Source organism: Electrophorus electricus, chromosome 18 (genome assembly GCF_041902795.1).
Source record: "Electrophorus electricus isolate QZ-2024a chromosome 18, ASM4190279v1, whole genome shotgun sequence".
In the NCBI taxonomy this organism is placed as follows: domain Eukaryota; kingdom Metazoa; phylum Chordata; class Actinopteri; order Gymnotiformes; family Gymnotidae; genus Electrophorus; species Electrophorus electricus.
In genome coordinates, this window is record NC_137514.1 from 8937787 (window position 1) to 8960183 (window position 22397).

Here is a 22397-nt window from a genome sequence, read left to right on the forward strand (position 1 = left end):
TGTTACAGTTTCTTTAGGGGACAGTGTCATTGTAACATCACACGGTAATATTTTCAACCGTACACAATGGGAATAGACTAGGTCGGAAAAACTATGCAGTTCGCTGCGGATTCACCCGACAGCTTCAAACATTTGAAACAGCATATTCAGTACTTTACAAGAGTAATAATTTTCTTAGGAATCATCAGTTCACACAACCAACAACTTATCAAATTAACTGTTACCTTTTCGGTTTGCTTAACTATATACCTAAACAGTGAGCCTTCATTTGCTTAGTGATGAAGTGAGAATGATTCCCATGCTAACATTCCCATGCTAGCATTTTTGTCCAAGATAAAATAAATAAATAAATAAAACCCCCCAAAAACTTATAGAAACAAAAAATTGCAATACACCGATTTAATATGCTGTTACATTTCAATGTGGTCTGAAGTTCTGAAACATCCGATTGCAAATCTGCTGGAAAAAAATATCCAAAAGCACTTCAATAATATTGTGTGTTTGCGGTTCAGCAATGGCTATAAAAATGTTTTAAGCTATCGTGTTAACGGTACATCACAAAATGGCTTTCACATTTTAGTGTACGGTAATAACCTATTGCCCATCAGGAGTTCCATGTAAGCCTGGATTGAATGCATGTCAGTGAATTTCTGCTCTTCTGTTAGCTAGTCATTCAGTTAACAAAACACATCATGTCTTCCAGAAGTTTGGATTCTGCACCATTCGTCTCTGAAAGTTTTCATACCTGAAAAGGGAGGAAAAAACATTAATCCAATGTCAATTTGGGAACATGGATATTCAAGGCATACACAGATTATTTGTTATATTAGTATATATTAACTAGTAACTTTACTATAGTAAATAATCCAACAGTGTTTCCCACAGAATTTGATTACATTTGTGGTGATAGCTGTCTGGTGAAGGGCAGGGGGTTGTGGTGCTTGCTAGAGTGGTATGTACACAATGCAAGCCTCAATAATCCAACTGTATTCTAACATTATTTTAGCTATCCTAACTAGCTAGGTTCCTTACATGCTTTCTAATAACTTCTTTTGAACAATCTGCTCTCTGAAACAATCAATATTGTGTTAAGATAGACCAATTTATCAGGGTTAACTTGAATGCATCAGTTTTGGACAAAACTACAATGCTTCCTCCCAAGTGTTTTGATACAAAGTGTGGACGGACAACAAGGGCTACTCACATGCAAGTATACTGACAATGTGTTTGTGTGTGAGTGAGTGAGAACAGGGCAAGCAAGAGCTGAGCAAATCAATGTGCTGCACACAGCTCTACAATGACATAAGCTTTACCCATCTTAAATAGAAAGAAAAAGAAAGAAAAGCAATACGTGGCAGTCAATGATATTGTGGCAGGTAATTACAAATAAATCAAGGCCAAGTGAAAGGGTGAGGAAACCTCCTTGGCAGTATTCTGTGGTAACCAGTTTTAACATAAGACTCACCACTTAAGAATGGAGCTGGCAGGAACATACATTTCTGAGGGGTTTGGTGTCATCTGAGACTGCAATTGGGCAAAGGAGGAGGTGTAGTTGTATAGACTCTCTAGCATCTTCTGAGTGAACTGTCAGGGGTAGCACAAAGAAAGTTAAGAGTAACATGAGACATTTTGTTTTAGACGGCATTTCTCTACCAATTATTAAGCACTGAGCACCGATTTAGCCTAGTTTACATTTATGGCATTCAGCTGATGCTTTTAACCAAAGCAATGTACAATTATGACTGAGTACAACTTGCACAATTGAGGGTTAAAGGCCTTGCTCAGGGGCCCAACAGTGGCAACTTGGCAGTGGTGACACTTGAACCAGCAACCTTTCGATTACAGGTCTGCCTAGTCTTGTAATAAATTATGTTAATTGTGATTCACTATATATAACCAATTTTTAATCTACATTTAGGGCTAATCTTAGTCTGCTGAACCAGATCAAAAATATTTAATGTGTGTTCTGTTATTGCCGCTTACTGCTTTACCTGTGTGAAAGAATCCATGATGGAGACAGCCGCGTTAGAGACTGGTGTCTGCTGAGCCAGCTGGTCAAGGGTCTCCACAGAAACGCCCACCTGGGCTACTGATGGGGCTTGAGGAGCTGCCATCATGCCAAATGGATGAGCTCCACCCTCACCTTTACAAGGCAGTGATGTGTAGGGGAGTAAACTTCGCCAGGTAGGTAAAAAAAACATTTGATCTTACCACGGACAGACAGATATCAGACAGAGAAAAAAAAGAACAACAACCTACCAGCTTTTAAGCCAGATATTTTAAATATGGCACTTGGTTTTTCGTTGGTTATGAAGCCGAGGAGTTGCCACACCTGCCCAACGTTGGGGTCAGGGAAGGAAAAATAGACGGCACCGCCCATGCCTGCAGGGAAAGGCACTGTTCCCAACATGAAGACAACGACGTGGTTCACATTTTCATAGTCTGGCAGGTTGAAGACAAATTTGTCGCTCGCAACTTGCTGAGCGTCTGTCTGAACCTATAGTGGACAAGTGGCATGAATACCATAGTGAAATTAAACAAAGTGCAGGTTGTTTGCACGTTGGAGTACAACTTTCGTCAAAACGATTCGAGATTTTCCAGTAAAGACCATCATAAACTAGTTAGCTAGTCAGCTACAGACCCCATCGTTTGAGCTAGCTAGGTTGAAGCTCAGTTAGCTAATTGGCTAACTAGCCTGTTAGCACAGCTAACTATTCATTTTAAACTACTTATCTAATATCTAATTCTGGAGTCGCCGTAAACGTTAAGACGTTGGCCTGGGAAGCTCACACTATGTTGACACCAATTGGTCAACATTGATTACTTACCAGTCTGCCTGCAACTAGACAGCCAAACATGATCAATACTGTTAGGTTAGTTAAGTGAAAACTTATTCAGTTAGCAGGTTAGCTCGTTTGCTACCTAAATAACTATTTTAGTTATTTTAGAAATACGTGAATATCTTCAGACATTATTTTATAGCCGAGCTAAAACATTTTCACTAGTTATTGATATCTGCTTTTAACAGTCACTGGCATATGTTCGCATAATACTGAATATTTTGCGGTTGCTAGAAACTTCGAATCGACAGAAAGCACATGATAGGCTAGTTTCCGATGTGTATTGACCCCGGAAACAAAACATAGGAGCGTGTTTTACCAAGTGGTATTTTTAGTGAATATTTGAAAAAGTACTGGATAATTAACTGTATTGTATAATTTAATAAGGAAATAAATGTGACGATAAGAAAAAAACCTACGTTTCGTTCCATAGTTTTTTCTCTGTAAGGTTTCGATTACGTTTAAGTGATTGCAACAAAACTATTTACGTTCTTCCAAAAGATACAGAACGTCATATTAACAAAACAAGGGAAACTGTTAAAAAATAGGTATTTATTAAAGACAGAAAAGGTGACAAAAAAGCAGAGGTGCAACACATCTGAGGTAACCTAACTTAAATAAATGGAAGCACTTTACTTGCCCCAGTTAATGTTTTCAGGAGATATACATGTGTAGATTAGTATCCAAGACTTCGTCAGAGAACAGTTTTGATTATCCTCAAAGCAATTTCCGAAGAGAAAAAGGGGAATTATGCAATGCCAGGAACTGCCTGATATTGGGGAATGGTCACTGATAGGGGGCACCACATTGAGCAGCTTCCACAGCCTAAGGATATTGGACACAATGAGCATCCATTGTCCAAGCTCCTCGGCCAGCAGGACCCCCCCATGTGAAGAGCAGTAATTTCAACCCGTTTCAGGAATGATGACTCATCAGCGTAGTCTGTCCCAGCGCCAGATAGAGGCATCGTCACACACAGCTATGAGAATACTGCTGTCCCTGCTGAAGCTGGTCTGTCTGATAGCTGATGTGCATTTTGGTATGGTGAGGGTGGTGCACCTATAGAATGAGAGAAACAGAAGAAAAACAGACTCCTAAAATAACCTGACAAGAGAAACAGGATTTTGAGTACAAAATGTGGGCAGCCATGTAGGAAAGTGATGAGGAATTATCTTACTTTGCTTTATGAGGGTCTTCTACTTCCAAGTCCCAGACATAGAGTTTCCCGACCTGATTTCCTAGAGCTAACATCTGTAGCAACAGCAATTATGATTACTTGTGTGCACTAAACCCAAGTTGTTCCATAACTGGTAAACAAGTCTTATGTAAAGACTTAAATTCAAGAGTATTGTACTGTGTGTAATCTTTAATAAGCACCTTCTGCCAGAAGTCCATGGAGAAGCGCATGTACCAGATGTCACACTGGCTATAGTCAAAGCGGCCCAAAATAGTCACATTGGACTCATTGGGCTTGATATGGTCAATATCATCTTCCATCTTCCCAGGTTTCCAACACACAATAGCATTTTCACAGGACTAATAATGGGAACAAGATTCGAGGAGAATTAGTGTTAATGGAAGAAGTCTTAAATATCTCAGGATAAATATTATACAATGCATATTACCTTAGACAGGATTAGATCCCCAAGCCAGCGCACACAATCAACATAGTTTCTATGTATATCTCTTGTGGAGAAGTCTGGAAAATGGATCTTCTGAGATACAAAAGGCCTGAAATACAAAAAGAGTTGGACACAATGAGACTGTATCTATACTAAAAACAAAAATCTTTTAAATAACTAAAGTCCCTCAAGTAGAGCATGCAGTCTACCTGTTGGTCTTGCTGGGGTTGTACTCATAAGAACCTCTTATTGCTTTCTGCATTCTCTCCGAGTTGATCCTCCACAACTTGAGAGAGTGATCCATTCCACAGGACATGATCTTCTCACCGAGGAGGTCAAAGTCCTACAGCCAACAGGATGGTTTAGTAACTAGCATAAACATGCGCTGTCCACATTATTCTCCATTTTTCCTGACCTAGAAATGACTGCAACTGAGCTACAGGTAAAGAGAAACTCACTTTGGTGAGCCAAATGAAATTTTTGAACACAAAATGATGGCCTATTCACTGGCACAGCAATTTAAAAAAAAAAACACCAAAAAAACGTCCGTTCGCAAACACTTATTTCATACTTATTTCACTCACCGCACTCAAGACCTCATCTCTGTGGCCCTCCACACCACCAAATATGGCTACGAGAGTGTCCGTCTGAATGTTCCACAGACGCAGTGCATGGTCTGATAAACGAGACCCCAGTTAATGGCCTTTCTGCAACTGCCTCATTTAGTATTAACTGTGGCTGAGATGTCTCCCTACCTTTGCTTACTGACAGCAGAAGATTGGGATCTCTCGGGTGAAATTTGAGCTCATTGATGGCGTTTCCGTGCCCTACATAATGCTGCAAGTGAAGCATAAATAATTATCATCACAATGAAAGCCTAGCATGTACCCAAGCCTAGTTCACAGCCAAGCCTTTCACTGCTACCTTTTAGTTTTTGCTTGGGCATGCTCATGGAGGGAAGCAAACAATAAGTCATAACAGTTTCAACAAAAGTTATATTTACCATGAGCAAACATGTAACCAACTGATGAGCACATGAACACAGAGAGCCTAAACCATTGATGCGCATGCCATCTGACTTACTTTAACGCATTGCATAGTGATGTGGTTGATGATGCGGATAATGCCGCGAGAGCCAGCCACCGCCAAGAGAGGGTGACTGGTGCTGGTGTCATAGGTCCATGCGCAGGTATAGAAGTTCTCATCAGCCTGTAGATCAGTCAAGGAAAAGGGAAGGGGGCTTGGCTTTGGATTTTAAATAAGTCATTGGGCTGTAAATTATATTTCTTCTTGTCCCAGCAACAAAGGTCCACTAAAGTACTGCAATTTGCATCAAGTGGGTTTAACCTAATTGTAAAGAAAATGAATAAGACAAGGATACATCTGCATCTACGTAAGACTGCAGGAGACGAATTTCTCCTTGAGAATGACATTCGTATAAGGTGACCTGTAGAGAAAAAGAATGTACAGTAAAACAACCACATTCAACCCTACTGAGGCAAAGAACAAACGATAGGCTATCTGGGCATACATATGAAGTTTATGTAGGTAGTCTTTGCGAAATGTCCTGATGAACCACACCAGATTGGTGCTCTGTTTCACATCGGGCTGTCAGGCACTTGTGGTAAGCATTTAGTATTTAGGGATTGTAGCATCTAAAAAACTCACTACTTATTAACAATATTCAGACTACTCCAGTTATAATGAGTAATAAAAATTCATATAAATGGCTCAGACACTGTTTAATTTTTTAGCCTTTAGACTAGGCCGAGAGTTTCAGCCACTTACTCTGTTGCTTCCCACTGTGGCAAAGACAAGGGGGTCGCCCTCCTTGCTATGCCAGTTGAACTGGACACCAAACAAAGGCTGGCCATGGTCCTCCTAAAAAGTGTGAAGCATTCAAAAGCATTACAGCAAGATCTTCAAGTGTGGACATGGGATGGATGCACAACAAATGTCCTTTTCAATAAAGTGGAAGCCAAGGCACATCTCTAGGAGGGGCTTGCAGCTACGTCTTACCCTCAGACTGTTAACACACTTGAAGGAGTATTTGCATTTCTTCGACTTCCACTTGCCTTTGCCCCAGCTCTTCCTGCCCGGGGCATTGGCGGTGTTAGTGGGAGTGTCTGGGCGCTCGGCGTTCGTGCCGCTCTCGATGCTTGCAGCATCGTCCTGCAACATGATATTTAATTAGATTTGTTCATGCGTCAACCAGAAATCATTTTTGACATTCTCAGATATTAAGATGATATGCTAAATAATTTGTTTAGCCTGTTGTCATGGTCACATTACAAAACAAATTGGAGATTAATTTATTGCATGCAGTGTGAGACCATTAGTTACTAAATTGTAGTAGTTGTAGTAAATTGTACTAAACTTGCACCTTTGTTTCTTTAATTTTGTGTTGTAATTTTATTATTAATGTCTGAGCCTCATAATTAGCCTAATTTAAGTCATACTATCTTCATGTAAGAAAATGCTCTGTGACAAAAATGCATTTTGCATAAGTATATAAGTCTAACCCTTTGTACTATAGAAAACCTTGAATACTTCTGCGAGCAACATTTTTCAGTTTATTTTTTAATAAAGATCTACTGTTAAATAATTATTAAATTTTGGAAAAATTAAAGTTCATGTTGTCTTAAATTAAAAATACTGGCTGGAACAATCAGTGTAAGTGCCATTTCTATTTTAAAAGAATATGATGACTTAAGGGGGTTGGATATTTTTATAAGTCATGGCAAATACATACTTCATGACAAAAAAAAACCCTGAAACTCAGTCGCTTCCATAAAAATTGGAGTAGTTTCTTATCTATGTAAGCCTATTCACAGCTTTATTTAATGTATATCACCAGCTATACTTGCTATCTGATATTATCTCTTTAAAAAAAGAAAATGAGGTTTACCCTGTGTTGGTGTGACATTAAACAGCATTCGTTCTGTACTACCTTATGTCCTTATACGGACAGACAAAATTACTTTTTTTTTTTAAACATATAAATATAGCTCAGCATGCTGGCATACGCGGAAGTGACGTTACAGTTGCACTGACGTGAGCAAATGTGTCCCCATTCTACTCTACAGCCTCACGCGCCTTGAACGCGGTTTGCCCCCTTTTACGTCTCGAGTGTGCATTTCAAAGAGGACCTTCTCGAGGACGTAAGGAGAAAAAAAAATGGACAGGGCCTCTCTCCCAATACAATGGAGTTGTTCGGTTTTTCTTTCCACAAACAGTATTCACAACAAATGCAACAGTAGCGGTGTCGAGGTGCTATCAGTCTGATTAGCCGCTGTGGCTGTAAAACGCACCCACTGGATTAGCCTAGCTAAGCTAAGATAGTTTGCACACTGATACTGAATACGGCCTAGGCGCTATAGCCTAGCTAGGTGTTTTAGCCAGCATCAGATCGCACATCAGGTAAACGAAACAAATGTTTAAACCTTTCATAACCTCTTACCGAAAATGGTTAAGGGACGGTGAGATTATAGTTATCAGGATTCAAAGCTAAATGTCATAAATTACTAACCGGTGATTGAGGCAGATAGCTAGCTAACAAGCTAACAACAGTAGCCAGTCTCAATGAAAACAGAGCACATGCGGTTGTCAAAAGACACGAGAACAGACGAAGATAAAATATAAACCACAAACCTTCAACGCTGATGAAATTATCTAGGTAGGTAATTAACTTGGCACACTTTCGGGTACAGTATTGGGTACTTTAACAACAATGACAACTTTCAAGTTGGATAGGAGCTAGCTAACGCTACCTTACATCAACAATGGAACAAGCGACTTGAGAAATCTGTCATCGTATTGCTCGACAGGATCACAGTAAAAAGATTCGCTCACGTTTTCGTCTCCAGAAAGGTCAGGGTTACTGTTTTCATCGCTGCTCAGTTTCTGCTTTTTTGCCGGCATTTCGTTTCCCGCCTCGGCATGAGCCTCAGACATCTTCCCCCTCATCTTCTTCCCCGGGTGAACACTGTAGTCACACTGCCAGAAAGCAGGTGGTGCCACACTGTTGCAAAGTGATTCAACGTGCCACTAAATTTTCGTACACTAGGGGGGGGCCTTTTACAAACAATATTTATTCGGTCGAGCTCGCGTATTGCTGAATCACCGTTGCTGGTTTACAAAGTAAAGTGTTTAGTCGTTTCTTTAAATAATTTAAAGACATCATAGTGTCTCTTGTCACAGCACATAAACCGGTCTGCCAAGACTAATGTTGTGCCTAAATTGAGGATTAGTTAGCCGAGAATTACGAGTAGTTTATCCTGAATTTCTAGTCAATCCTTTCAGGTGGACTTGGACCTTGGTGCAAACGTAGTTGTTGTTCTTCCTCATGCCCATATTTGAGCATGAGGAAGAGTGTTGGTTATGTAAGCACGTACATACGTGAACTAAACTGTCACGTATAAATCACATTTACCATTTAGCTGACTTTACACAATATGGGCGCGCTATATATAAAATATTTTTTTTAATAACAATAATAATATATTATCTGAAGACTGCTCTGTTGAACCTATCCATAGTCCTCCTTTTTTACACATAAGTAAGAGTCTAGTCACTGATTCTCTTATATGGACTACAAAGCATGTGTATGAATTCATGTGTATTAATAAAATCTATGTAAACTGAATCAAGTTAATTTCAATCTGTGAAAGTATCACAACACCAGTAAAAGCATTTATGATGAGGTTGGGCATGTTTCTTCTTTGGAATGCAACCAAGTATTTTCATGCAGGTCTCAACAATTCCAAGTCTCATAGTTCTTCCACCCTATTGAAATCTTGGTTGAAATGTGTCCTCCTTTCACAATGTCTCATTAAACTGTACCAAGGAATTGTATAGTGAGTGTGGATGGTTATGGGTGTGTGCAGATGCTATGATCCTATGAGTATTAGCCAGAATCTGTGGCACTAAAGAAAAAAATGTGATTTTTTTTATAGCCTAATGTAGGCAAATAACTTGTCTCCTTCTGCAATTTTCTCAATTTCTTTTGAATATTTAAAAAATGTTACTGCATATATTTGTCTTATGTGCAAGTTTTCTCAGAGTTATAATGAGAATGTGATGTATGAGGAAAAGATGTGTTTCTTCCCAAAACATATAAAATGTGGAAAATTGTAAAACAAGTTTCTGTGAATGTGTTTTAATAATTTTTTTCTTTAGTGTCACAGATTTTTTTTTCTCTCTCTCTCTCTCTCTCTCTCTCTCTCTCTCTCTCTCTCTCTCTCTCTCTCTCTCTCTCTCAGGAAACACACTGAAAACACACTTAATTTTCAGCAAGGCCTCCCTGCATACACAACTAGATCCATGGAGCTGATCAAGAATGCAGTTGCTTGACTCCTTACAGGTTCACACACATCACTCCATTGCTGAGTTCCCTCCACTGACTGCCTGTAGTTGCCTGCATCAGATTTAAATCCCTGCTGCTTGACAAAAGCCAAAAATGCACCTGCCCCCTCCTGCCTGAAAGCACTTCTCTCACCCTGCATCCTATCACACACACTGCACCTCAAGAAACAGGCAAGACATTTTAATTAATCATGTATTTTAATTAAGCTTTTGAGGTCATAAAATTACAGTATAATTTGCAAGGTTTCCAGTGAAACAGAATATTTCAGACAATTGGTAGTGCAAAGAGATTTATTATTAGTGTGGTACCCATTAAGATTAAAATGATTTCCCACTGGAAACAATAAATCCTCATATCTGATGGTCCAAAGATGTTTAATGAAATGATCAGCAAGCCTTCTCTTGGTTTCTGTGATGTACATTTATTTTAGTGGCTGTGTTAATAAATTTACATGTACCACATCCAGAGCAGTTGCAGGCTACAATCATCTGTATCACTTTGTTTAATTGGAATAAATTATTTATTGAAGTTTGGTTACATATGCAATTAACTTGTAACAGATAATCATTTTAGGAAGGAAAGAAAGGAAGAAGATGCTATATGCTCAAGAGCTGAAAAAGAAACATCACATGTTAATGTTTGTCTTGGAGTTCTTGTTTCTCAAATAGTGCTCAAATGATGACCCAGAGATGACCTTGTTAAATGTATATTTCAAGTGTGACTTGGACACTGTCAGACATTTTTCTTATTTGTGCATCTGTATCATTATGGGAGAAATAATTATCCCCAAAGGATTAACCGCACAAGATCCTGCACTGAAAAGACTTCATTTCTGGACGCTGCACCCCTGGAATCGCTACTGTTAGGTATTGTTAGGGATTTAACTTTTTGCGAATAATCACACTGTGAAATTAGAAACCAAAATTGATATTGACATGCTTTTTCACATGAGAGTCAGTGTTGGTATGGTTTCAGCTTGAACCTAAATAGTCCAAATCTAAATGGTAAACGAGGCCAGTAGGGAAGCCCCTCTCATTTTCACAACTATCAGTATTCTTAGTGAGCAATTACCTCGCTGCTTTTCCCAGCAGTTGTGGACTTTCCTGGCCTGCTCCAGCAGATGTGATGTTAATGTCTAAGCTCGGTTTTAATTAAACCTAAAACAGTGGACAGTGCAACATTATTCATAGCTGCCCTCTGCAGCTGCTATCATTTCTTCCTTTTTTTTTTTGAAACAAATTAAACTGCTGATGTGTCTTCAGACGTGTGCTCAGATCTGCCTGACACTGCAAATGTACAGGCTAAAAAAAAGAGAAAGTTCCATAGGCTTTTTTAAAAAAAAAAAAAGAAAAAAAGAAAAATTTTAGTAACACGGTCCACGCAGAACATAATATCCAACTTCCTCCTGGGTCTTTATATTTAGAAAAGCCAGACACACTTAAACGCATAGAGAAAAGGAATAAAATGCGGAAGAGGAAGAGTGGAGCATCTCACTGTTATTAGCAATGGGGAAGCTTCAGGGGCAAAGCATGGTGTGAGTCAGTGATGGAGAAAATTTGCTTTTTTTTAACAGAACCATTTGGATACTTAGAACATGGACAGCCTTGCAGAAATCACACACACACACACACACACACACACACACACACACACACACACACACACACACACACACACACACACACAATGAGTCCTAATCATGTTTCTCAGTAACCCAAATGCTTCTGCGCATCCATGTCATACAATCATTTTACAGTGTTATATTACTTTGCTGTCATCTACACAGCCTGAGAATAAAAGTAGCACTGTGGTTGTGGGTGGAGACTGCATCACTGCCAGGAACCTCCAGTGAGACAGGAAGCACTAAGTGCAAGAAGAACTGGGAGTTCCCACACAATGTAACTTAAGTACTATGACCCGTATCACTCACAGAGAACGTAGCCACTTGGCTGTTCTCGGCCATAAATCTACTGAGCTTATAAGTTACACCTTTAATGCTAGAACTGATTCAGGCTTCAATGTCAAATGCCACGAAACAGCAATGATCCACAGAAACTGGTCTGGCAATGACCCACAGAAGGTGGTTCAGCATCAATTTTATGTATCATTCTATGCCCTGTTAGATGATAATTCAGGTTTGGATTAATAGGAAAGGAAGCTTATCTAATGTTTTTGATTTGTTTGTTTGTTTTGTTTTTTTTCCACACAACATTCTTGGCTATGACTAACCTAGGGGGATAACCACGCTTTTCTTTTCTAATTACCCATTTGCTACATGACACATAAATTAACTACATGTACACAGTGATTCATCTTCATGCTTTTCTATCACTTTATAATGCTCTATATGATATATAGCCCCACATTATCACACCATAACTAACAGTAATCTTACTACTGTGTTGTGACAAGACATGTTCCACTGTCTACACTCTCCCTACCTTTACACGCTAGATTCTGGAACAATGATCTTGTGGAGAAGTGTTCATTTCATATGTGTGGTGGGGAGTTGCTGCCTGCTTGGCTTCCCAGTCCTGGATTGTCAATTAAACAATCTTTGCTCACTCAAGCACCTTGTATGTGATTCCTTAATGGGGAATTGTCACAGAACGCTCGCCTCTCGCAACCACGTGGTTTGGCCCACTACGTGCAGTGGGAGGGTTGTTTGTAACCACACCTGCACACACCTGCACCTTGTTTGTCTAAATGTATATAAACCTGACAAAGTGTGCAGAGTGTTGGTCATTGTTTACATAACATGTTAATGTGGATGTAATGTGTTGATGTTAATGGTAACATTAAATGTTATTCTCGTCATTGTTAGATGTATCCGTGTTTATCGTGTTTAATGTTAACCGTTTCATGTTCTTCATTTGTAATACGTGTGAGTGCCGTTGTCTTAATGTGTTCACAAATGTTAGTCCACCACGCTGGAGCCTGTGCGTCCTGCCCCTTGCCCTTCGGCCCTTTGGCTGTATATTATAGGAATTAGGGATTTGGGAATTTCCCCAACATTTCCAAATTGAATAAATAGTCTCACCAACATCTTTAATAGAGTTTTGAATAGCAAATTAAAAGTGGAGATTGACTGTGTCTGTGTTCAGAATGACTCTTCTTGAGTAGTTATTAAAGGATTATCTAATATTTCTGAAGTAGCTGTGTTAAAGTCTGCATACATGTCAAGTGAATGGTCTGCATGCATAAACCTGGGTGCTTCCACCAGTTTCATCGTAAACACTATCTTGTCCGCACACTCTCAGTTTCAGTTTCACCTAAAGTAAATATGAGAACACTTTACGTGGTACACTGCTTACAGTTGCTGTTTTTAATCTTGTGACGTTATCTTCTTTAAACACATTACTGGCTGAAATGTTTGATTACCTAATTTGCACTTCTGGAAATGGAAATCATGCCATGAAGCTTGAAATATCAAATGACATTTGTTATGGTTTGAAAAATGTCAAGAAACTAGATAATGACCCTGCAAATCTCTAAGCTGAATCTAGAGATGAGTTTTGACATGACAGATGCAATTAAACAGCTGTTTTCATGATCAAATGGAAAATTCTTGGTTAAGTCAACAGGGTTTGTATTTGTTTTTTAATTTTTATATGCAAATGCCATGGTCAGAATACGCTATTTTGTCTGAAATAAGGTACCAGGAAAAACACTATAATACAAGAACCCTCAAACATTTAGCTTTCATTATTTACATACAGCAATGCAGTCAAATTATTGAAGAATATCAGACCTCAGGGTGCTGTGACACCACTGTGTGTGTGTGTGTGTGTGTATGTGTGTGCGTGTGTGTGTTGGAGGGGTATGTGTGTGCGCACATCTAATAAAAGATAAAGAGTTGTTCATTGAAATTGCTGTTGCATGGACACTGAACACTTTACTGTTTTGTAAATGGAAATTTGAGGTTCAGACATGATTTGAAATGTCATGCTGTCATTTGTATATCTCTGATACATGCCCTGGTGTACATAAAAACATGATGAAAAAAGTTGTATCAGTGGGAAACAACATTAGCACCATTACACTATCGAAAAAGCAGAAAGAGTCCACATAGAATATAAACAGAATGAACATTTTTTCATTCTTATAATTACCATATTATTGCCCCAAAATGGCTAGGCTGGGGAACACACTGTCAACGTGTCAAAAACGATTCCATTTATATATTATATAATATAAAACTTTTAGGTGCAAGCATTTCAACCTTTTTTAGTTATTCCTGTTTCATTTTTTAACAGCTCATACTTTTCGACCTTACATTTTTCAGATAAAGTAAAGTATGTCAGTAGGAATGCAGAAATGCAGCAACATGGGCTGAAAGGTTCCTGTCACTTCTTATTCATGTGACCATACACTGCCCATCTTTATGTGCACTAAGCTGAGACCTCCCACCCCAAAACTGCTCAATATCCTTTTAACTGCACTATTTTTTTTTTGTATTGGTGAATGTGATGTTACATAAGGAAGTTCCAAAGTAGTGTGTCAATGACAAAAGGACTACTGTTTAGCTTTCATTGAAGCATTAGTAATCAAATAAACCAGGGTTCATCGGGAGTTGTAGTCAATAGAGGGTGGATCCTCATGTTCTAGTGGTTATGAGGGCTAAGTTCCTTGACTTCCAAACATACATGCAAAGGAATATGAGATGACTTCCTTGTCACAAACATAACATATTGTTATTTTAAGCCTTCATGGCAGGGACATCATTGTACTGAGTAGTAGATTTTATCATCATTGTACTGAGTAGTAGATTTTAATCTTTTTTTCACTGAAAGGACATGGAACCTATACTCATCAAAAACTTGATACACCAGTGAGTGTTTCAGGTTCTGAAGATTTGTTATAGCAAATATTTAATGCACACTTTTAAAACAGTGTTTACATAGATACAGCAAAAACCATATTACATTTAATGTTAACAAGTGAATATAAGATGTGTTAACCATCCACTAATAATCTACTATTTTTAACATAATCTAAAACTATGCACCATGGCTAAGGACACAGAGAATGTACCTAAACAAGTATTTATTAAAGATTAATGATTAATGTATTAATGTAAAAGAGTTCCGTGACAATCACTATGTTGTATATATCAAAAGAAAAATCCAGAAACAAAAAGTGTTGATACTTAGATCTGTCTATGAGACATACTTCCCAATACCATCTGTGGTGTAATCAATGTTTTAGGTTATTTATACTGATTAATAGATGTAGATATATTCTATAACATATACATAACATGTACATAGTTTAAATTCCCTTCACCATACATAAAATATGATTTCAACCAACAATAACATCAACAAAAACAAAATCACGTAGACAAGGCAATAATTCTAAGCATATTTAAGCAGTATGTTTTGACTATTAGGCATATATCAATTATATTTATATACAATATTGCTCTGACTAACCCAGAAAAGATTTTGTATTTTCTGATGATGCATTCCAATCCAGCTTCATAGAAACTCATTACACTCATTCACTCACTGAAACCTAAAACAGACAAATTCAACTTACTAATGGGAAAATAAATTTAGCTAAATTGGAAGAGTGACTCACCAAATAGCCTTCAAGAAGTGTGCCTTTGCTTGATATTGTGTATTTATTAAGTATTAATATTTATTTAGCAGTCTTAATTAGCAATGTGCCAAAATATCCTGTAGATCATCAAGCCATGACCATTGTATACCAGGTTTGCATACCAGGTGTACATCCTCGTACCCACTTTATACCCTGTGTTCATCTTTAAAAAACAAAGCAAAACAAAGCAATGACAAAAGCCAAATACCCACATACCTGCTGGCCTAAAATACAAAACAAAGTACTTTATATTTAAAACTATAGTACAAATCAAACCTTTACTGACTGGAGCCCATTGCCACATAACAAATTTGAAAATGAACATTATTGTACCTCAAATATAAGAAAGATGCTTTTAATGTTTTTCAGTGTCTTGATTCAAAGTGCCTACCATTTAAATTTTATTTTTGTGTACCTGCATAAGTGCTAATTTAGCTCTGGGCTCAACCTTCCTTTGTCTTCTACTACACAGTAGTGAACAATGGTAATCTTGTTTCATAGAAACAACAAACATCTGCCTCATACCGGCAAATGAGACTGTACAGAGATTGGACTGCCTGACTGACAGTGTTTCTGACTAATAGGCTCAGTGGGTCAGCTCCTTCTATGGCAGGCAGAAGCGCGCACTAGCACTGCGGCCTTTCAGGATTCGACGAACCTGGAGGAGTGAGGGGGAAAAAAAGGTGGAGTGTAATTAGACCCCAGATGTCACAGATCCCACCACAGATTGCTATCGTGTGTGTGTGTGTGTGTGTAAAAGCTACAAGCTAAGAGTCCTTTAGGTGCACACGGCATCACCGGTGCTCACCTGATCCCCAATGGGGCCTTCAGGCACAAGCTGGACAGGCTGCTCATTCTCCAGGTTCCTGGCACTGGGGTCGGCCCCCTTCCTCATCAGCAGCTGCACAGCGTGCGACTGGGCCTGCCGACCCTGCAGCGCAGCCGCCACGTGGAGTGCCGTGTTTCCATTGTATGCCTGAATGGAAGGGAGCTCACAGGTTTATGCAAACCCGAAATGAAAGGCACCCTGTGGCTATTTGTACAGTTCCATGTCCCAATTAGCGTCCACTACGCAGTGAAGAGTTAGCCAGATGCAGCTAAAGCTTTTTGGTTGGGGCTTTACTGCACTGTGACATGCCTGATTCAGGTCAGTGACTGACTACTGCTAGAATCAAGTGTGTTAGAGTAGGGAAGGCATTAATATTCTAAGACATTATTAGTATAGAGGTACCCAAGGGCACAGAAGGTAGAAGGTAGCTTAGTTTTGGAGGAATTCACGTGTCACCTTGGCATTGATCACGGAGAGAGAGTTTGGCTCGTCCAGGAAGAGACGCAGAAGTTCCACGTTGGCTTCCTCGGCAGCCATGTGTAGGGCATTCCGTCCACTTTTGCGGTCCTGCAGGAGTGGAGAACCACAGAGTATGAAGAGCTTGGCCAGCGAAGCCATGGGGGTGGTTGCGCTGGGGGTTTGCGGGCCATTGATGCTCACCTTGGAGCCACAGCACGCGCCCATGAGCAGCAGGGTGCTGATGCACTCTCCCAGTAACTTGCGCCTCTGCATTTGAGCTGCAGCCTGGGGAGACTGTGGTGCCGACAACACATGGTTCAGGTCCTGCACCACTGCATTGTGGGAGAGGATGGCAATGTGCAGAGGGGTAAGACCTAAGAAAACAAAATGTAATGTGTAAACCTGTGTTGAGTAGTTATCGCTATTGAACAATGACCAGATGAAAGACCACAAGTACAGTATTAATTAAATTGGATCTGTCACCTTACTGGGGGTAAACAAATTAATCAAAATTAGACAGCAGATTACAAACTTCATTCGCTGTTGGTGATATCGCTTTGCATAGTACTTGCATATTTATGTCTTGGTTTCTAAGGGGACAGGGAGTTACCTACCCTCGTAATCAACTGCTTCCACATTGACCTTTTGACTGCTGTTCTCTATGGATCTTTGAATAGCCTGCAATGGTAGAAAATCACAAAGAAGTTTACAAACTATTTTGTTGCTCATGGACATGTTACTAGCACTTTGGACCCCTTAAAAGTGAATTATCTCATGCGTGTATTTCTAAGTGTTTATTGGGGAATATGGCGAAAGCAAGGCATTTTCAAAGGTTTGGCACTTGATACGAAGCCTTCAAGGTAAAATTTCCAATGACTATTTAACCCCTAGAATAACCTAGGTGTTTAAAGTAAGATTTAAAGTAAAGTAAAGTAAGTAAGAATGTTCTAGAATGTTCCATTGCAGTTGGACCCAAATCAGCTGTGTACAAGTTAATTGTATTTTATCACAAAGGTAACTCAGCATTGTGGATGCTGTTTTCATCAAAATGGGCAAACAAACAAAGCGTTAATGATTGGGCCTAAGGTTGCATGCCAAGTTCTGGGAGTGGTTAATAGTTGATAGCATTGTCAAGATGTTTGTCTCTGAGCTTTATAATAGAGAGCTGTGCTGTGAAACCAGTTATGCAGGATAAGGGGATTTTTTCTTCTTACTGACATGCCTGCTGCAGTTTTGAGGAAATGTACACAAGTTAGTTAGAAGGAAGTTCTAAAAAAAAAAACATATGATAAACGTCTGATAAGGTAAAGGGCAGTGAGGGAGAGAAAGAGGGGGAAAAATGTCTGAAACTGCTTGATAGGTTAATGTGTAATCTTCAGTTTGTCACATGAAAAACTTATCATTAATTATAACTGGTGTCAGATAATCACTTTGGGTCCACTATAAGCAACGAGTGGGTATTATTTGATATGTGAGATTTGAAACCTTTAAGGTTAACAATGTAGAATCATGTGAAGTACTTTGCTGTTATATTTATATTTATAACCAAGGCAATTTCAAATGTTTGGCACAACGGAAGTTTTTAGATTCACGTTTCATACAGTGACGGCTAAAAAATATTGTGTGAATATTTTTTATCATAGAGTGTTATCTTATTTGTAAGCCTTAGTTATACAGTTTTACTCATTCACTGTAATTCACTGTAATTAATTACCCGAGGCTAGCTGCCCCTGTGTTTTCAAATGAAGCTTGTATAAGTTGAATACCCTGTTTGTTTAACCTTAATGTACCATGTGCATGTTTACCTAGGTGAGTTTATTCAAGGTGTGAATAATTGTTTAATTTATTTAATAAACAAAACTTCTTTTTTTAAACGTGTGATAACGCCACATATTTAGGACTGTGCATTTGGCTATATGTACATTTATAAATTAAAAACAAAGCGCAAGGGAGAGGAAAAAAAGAAATTCAAATAATAGATAGACTCAAAGATAAAGAAAATGGAAAATAAAATAAAGAAAAAAACGACAGAAATGGGAAGAAGATAAATGTCCTATAGGTAGGACTTAATTCCCCCTAAAGTAAGGGGGAAGGTGGTGGAGAGGGTATTCACCTGTAGCGTGAGGGTGTGGCCCTTTTCTGCACACACATGGAGTGGGGAGCGGCCCCAGCAGTCTGTGGTGTTCACCTGGGCTCCCAGCGAAAGGAGGTCTTGGGCAATCAGGTGCTGATTGGCTGCCACACTGACTTGGAACGCACTCTGGGATGAAAGAAAATCGGGCATGAGTATAATCTGGTTCACATCCAAGAATCTGAACTGTGCGTCACAGCGAGCATAGGTGTGCAGTTCACTCAAGAAGCTGTTTCACAAAGTGCAAGGGTTATAATTACACCTATGCTGACTTCTCAGTGGTTAAGGTACTTCACCACCAATCAGAAGGGTGCCAGTTCAAGCCTCACCATAAGGGCCATCAATTTAGCCATCGCCTTAGCCATCAATTGCTCCAGTTGTATTCAGACATAACTGTAAGTTCTTTTGGATAATAGTCTGTACCTAAAAAGCTAAATACCATAAATGTAAAATGAGAGCGAGCACTTACCTGATTGTTATTCTCCTTCATGTCAAGCATGCCAATGCTGGCCATTTTCTTGGCAAGCACATAAGCCAGAGCTCTTCTTCCCTGGGCCACTGCAATGTGAAGGAACCTGCAAATCACAGTGAATTTATAGCTCACAAAATTGGCATCCTAAAATCATGTTGCTTGGCCCTTGAAAAAATAGGTTCTCACGACATATAGCAGGACATATACAATGTCTTTGGTTCTCAGCTAAAAAGCATCTTTCCTGGAACTTTAAGGGATCTCTCAACTCACGTGTCTCCGTCATCATCCCTGGAAGTGAGGTCTGCAGGGGTCAGGTTGGCCAGTTTCTCCTCTTCTTGTTGGATTTGCCATTGGAAGAAGGAAACTGGTGGAGCCACAGGCCTGCAGGGTCCAAAGCCTTGTTGGAAGCTCAGGCCTTGCAAAGAAGATGTGTATGGGCTCTCTGTAACTGTTGGTAACTGGCTGCCAGGGTAAAGAGGGCAGGGTGTGGTAGTATAAAGTGTGGGCAGTTGGTCCTGGGCCTCCTGTGGTTGAGGGAACACTGGCATTTGACTGCCCTGTACCTTCACAGACTCGATGGACAACTCTCCACTGGTGAACATGTCACCAAGTCCATCATATATGCTGTGCTCTTTAAAGATGTCCTCGCATGGGTTGTACAGAGACTAGGGGAGAGAAGGCAAATTCCACAATAATCAAATACAAGCAAGTAGTTTTCTCCTACGCATGAAATAAATCAGTCAAATGCAATAGTTGAGATTAATGTAGAAGATGTGAAATATGGAGCAAAAATGACATTTTAAGATAAGTAATATTTGGGGCTATCATGAGTAATTACCAGGACATTATTTTGTTCTGTTGCAGGCCTCTTAGTGACAGAATGAGAGGAGAGACACTCAGCTGGCCTTTTTGCACCCTGAAGCAAGGTAGTTAAGGCTATTAAAAGAAAAACAGTCAAAATCAAATACATGAGTCTTCATACTGTTGTCATTGCCATTTTCTTAGGATCTTCAACAGATAATTGGACAATAATTTACCTGGGAAATCAATTTCATTTTTTTGTTGATGTGTCTGTAAAAAACAAAACAACAAATGAATAATTATTTTGATTATTAAAGTAAAAAGACTATATACTATAACGTTTGACATGCCATTCAATAGAAATGGATGGAACTGTCAAAGAAGACAATTTGGCGATGTGTAACCAGTATGCAAATGTATGCAAATGTAATAACCAAACGAAAGATTATTTTTAGAAGACTCTACGTGGTCGTGAGCGAGAAAGATAAAATTAGTTTTAATTCAACAGTATATTCAGAAGTATCGATGTCAACCTGTATTTCGTTGTTCCGTTTCTGCATAATGAGCTCTTTGACTGTGTTTTTCACGCGCACTCCCTGGTACCGATTCGGCTGACGTAAATCCTCTTGGGGAGCTTCAGCTTCACAGGAAAACACACCACACTATTAATAATTCTTTCGTATCTGAAACATCATATTTTCCTACATAGGTTAAGACCATGGAAAAACGCACCACCACTAGGAGCAACTCAGCTTATAATAATAATAATAATAATAATAATACTCCAGTTTATTAATAACGTACAATTCATCTTTCGTTTTCCTACGTCCCTGATATTCCTTGTGTTTATTGGGTGTAAACTTACAACACATAATATAGGCTATATCTGTCGTATATCCGTATATATAGGCGATTATCTGTCATAAATAATTTTCATTTCAACATATAAATCAGGATAATAATTTGTGTATGACTCTTTAACAGTATTAGCAATATTCTTAGAAATTATATTGAGTAAATCATTTTAATCTGTTTCAATGTTTCGGCTAACACGGATTAAATTACGTAGGATATTTATTGTTTTACAATCAAATTACCGTACCGTTCACTCTGTTTAACGCGTCGATAGGGAAAGGGCTTCCCGCATTGCTTCGACTTTTTTCAGAGTCGGAATTCGGCGACCAGGGAGACTGGAATCCCGTAGAAAAGTTCGGTTCCGTTACAGGAGAGGAGCACCCATAAAATGAGCATAGGTTGACTGGACTTGTCATAACATCTGCATCCTTGTCGAGAAGTCTCGAATCACCCTCGGAAACTCTGTCAATAATCATCTTGTTCACGTTGCACACTCACTGCTACTCAACTGTTGTACTGACACTTGTAATAAAATGGTGCAAGATTGCGAAAGGACAAGTTCTTTGGCAGGCCAGGTAACGATGACGCCTCCGACCGCCTCGGAAGTGAGCACCAATCAAAAACAGAAGGGGGTGGGACGGGGTGGGACTATTCGTTCTGCGTGTGCGTGTTTTCTTTGCTGAGGGAATTTCTGTGACGTACCAGGAAATGCCGATATTTGCTTCTGAGTGTACCATATCAACTAAAAAGGCTAGAACCTTATTGTTTGCATTAATTTAAGGCCAATTATTCACAGTGAGATCGGCTATTTAATATAGTTTTAAAATGTAGTCTATCTTGCTGGCAGGATTATAGTCTATTTAAAAAAGAAATGTTCTTAATTTATTTTTTAGTATTTTGTTTTAACTTAACAAAAGCTTAAAATTAATTTCCATGTTTCCGCTGCAATTAGGCTATATAAATCACTAATGGTAACTGGCGAGGCTACAGTTGGGCAAATTCCCGACACTTAAATTATAATTTAACTGGCTGTTGAATAAGTAAGTCACACTGATCCCTTGTCATTTATGTAACGTTTACAGCTAAAATAATTTCAGTTTGATAATCAAATAATTTTTAAATTAAGAGGACAACATTACCTGAATATGCCTACCTGGTGATGCTTCATCTCTGCACAGCGTTATTGCATTTTTGAAATGCATTTAAACCGATCTGTGACAACGAGTCCAAATGAAATTACTAAAGCCAAATCATGACATGGGCGATATTTTCTGAAAATTTCAAGGGAACTTCCTGGACTTTACAGGGAGAATTCGATGTGGAAAATTACAAAGACAAAATACATCTCGAATGAAGTTTTAGGAGTGTTCCCTTAACATGATGTACACAAAGTGGATATCTATAGCCTACTTCAGGTTC

At 39.0% G+C, this 22397-nt stretch overlaps 3 protein-coding genes across 4 annotated transcripts; all 3 read right to left on the bottom strand.

Moving 5' to 3' along the window:
- Nucleotides 1–384: 384 nt before the first annotated feature.
- On the bottom strand, nt 385–3132 carry hikeshi (heat shock protein nuclear import factor hikeshi). Its single transcript, XM_027008833.3, has 5 exons — nt 2829–3132; nt 2260–2497; nt 1992–2143; nt 1466–1584; nt 385–745 (listed from the first exon to the last, which is right to left on the bottom strand). The coding sequence occupies exons 1-5, from the start codon at nt 2856–2858 to the stop codon at nt 691–693; spliced, it is 594 nt and encodes a 197-aa protein (XP_026864634.1). The 5' UTR covers nt 2859–3132; the 3' UTR covers nt 385–690.
- A 240-nt stretch (nt 3133–3372) lies between these two features.
- On the bottom strand, nt 3373–8723 carry eed (embryonic ectoderm development). Its single transcript, XM_027009743.3, has 12 exons — nt 8315–8723; nt 6482–6634; nt 6251–6343; nt 5844–5909; nt 5546–5671; nt 5218–5299; nt 5047–5138; nt 4672–4805; nt 4466–4571; nt 4218–4376; nt 4018–4091; nt 3373–3899 (listed from the first exon to the last, which is right to left on the bottom strand). The coding sequence occupies exons 1-12, from the start codon at nt 8426–8428 to the stop codon at nt 3773–3775; spliced, it is 1326 nt and encodes a 441-aa protein (XP_026865544.1). The 5' UTR covers nt 8429–8723; the 3' UTR covers nt 3373–3772.
- Nucleotides 8724–14665: 5942 nt separating this feature from the next.
- nfkbiz (nuclear factor of kappa light polypeptide gene enhancer in B-cells inhibitor, zeta) lies at nt 14666–21519 on the bottom strand. 2 transcript variants are annotated; one of them, XM_081701639.1, is made up of 12 exons: nt 21226–21519; nt 20657–20763; nt 20360–20393; nt 20161–20258; nt 19593–19987; nt 19320–19425; nt 18833–18979; nt 17334–17397; nt 16921–17051; nt 16717–16827; nt 16240–16407; nt 14666–16089 (listed from the first exon to the last, which is right to left on the bottom strand). In XM_081701639.1, exons 1-12 carry the CDS (start codon nt 21452–21454, stop codon nt 16036–16038), a joined length of 1644 nt encoding a protein of 547 aa, XP_081557765.1. In that variant the 5' UTR covers nt 21455–21519; the 3' UTR covers nt 14666–16035. The 2 variants fall into 2 exon arrangements, with proteins under 2 accessions (XP_081557765.1, XP_026865693.1); XM_027009892.3 differs by having other exon boundaries at nt 16921–17093; nt 21226–21518.
- Nucleotides 21520–22397: the final 878 nt, after the last annotated feature.

Coding starts and splice junctions, on each gene's coding strand:
- hikeshi (XM_027008833.3), bottom strand. CDS start 2,858: ATGTTTGGCTGTCTAGTTGCAGGCAGACTG. Junction 2,498..2,828: donor GTCTAGTTGCAGGCAGACTG/GTAAGTAATCAA, acceptor TGTCCACTATAG/GTTCAGACAGACGCTCAGCA. Junction 746..1,465: donor GCCAGCTCCATTCTTAAGTG/GTGAGTCTTATG, acceptor CTCCCTTTTCAG/GTATGAAAACTTTCAGAGAC.
- eed (XM_027009743.3), bottom strand. CDS start 8,428: ATGAGGGGGAAGATGTCTGAGGCTCATGCCGAGGCGGGAAACGAAATG. Junction 6,635..8,314: donor ACCTTTCTGGAGACGAAAAC/GTGAGCGAATCT, acceptor ATCATGTTGCAG/GACGATGCTGCAAGCATCGA. Junction 5,139..5,217: donor TCTGCTGTCAGTAAGCAAAG/GTAGGGAGACAT, acceptor CTCGTTTATCAG/ACCATGCACTGCGTCTGTGG.
- nfkbiz (XM_027009892.3), bottom strand. CDS start 21,454: ATGATTATTGACAGAGTTTCCGAGGGTGATTCGAGACTTCTCGACAAG. Junction 18,980..19,319: donor TGAAGGAGAATAACAATCAG/GTAAGTGCTCGC, acceptor CTTTCATCCCAG/AGTGCGTTCCAAGTCAGTGT. Junction 16,408..16,716: donor TCTCCGTGATCAATGCCAAG/GTGACACGTGAA, acceptor CCTTCCATTCAG/GCATACAATGGAAACACGGC.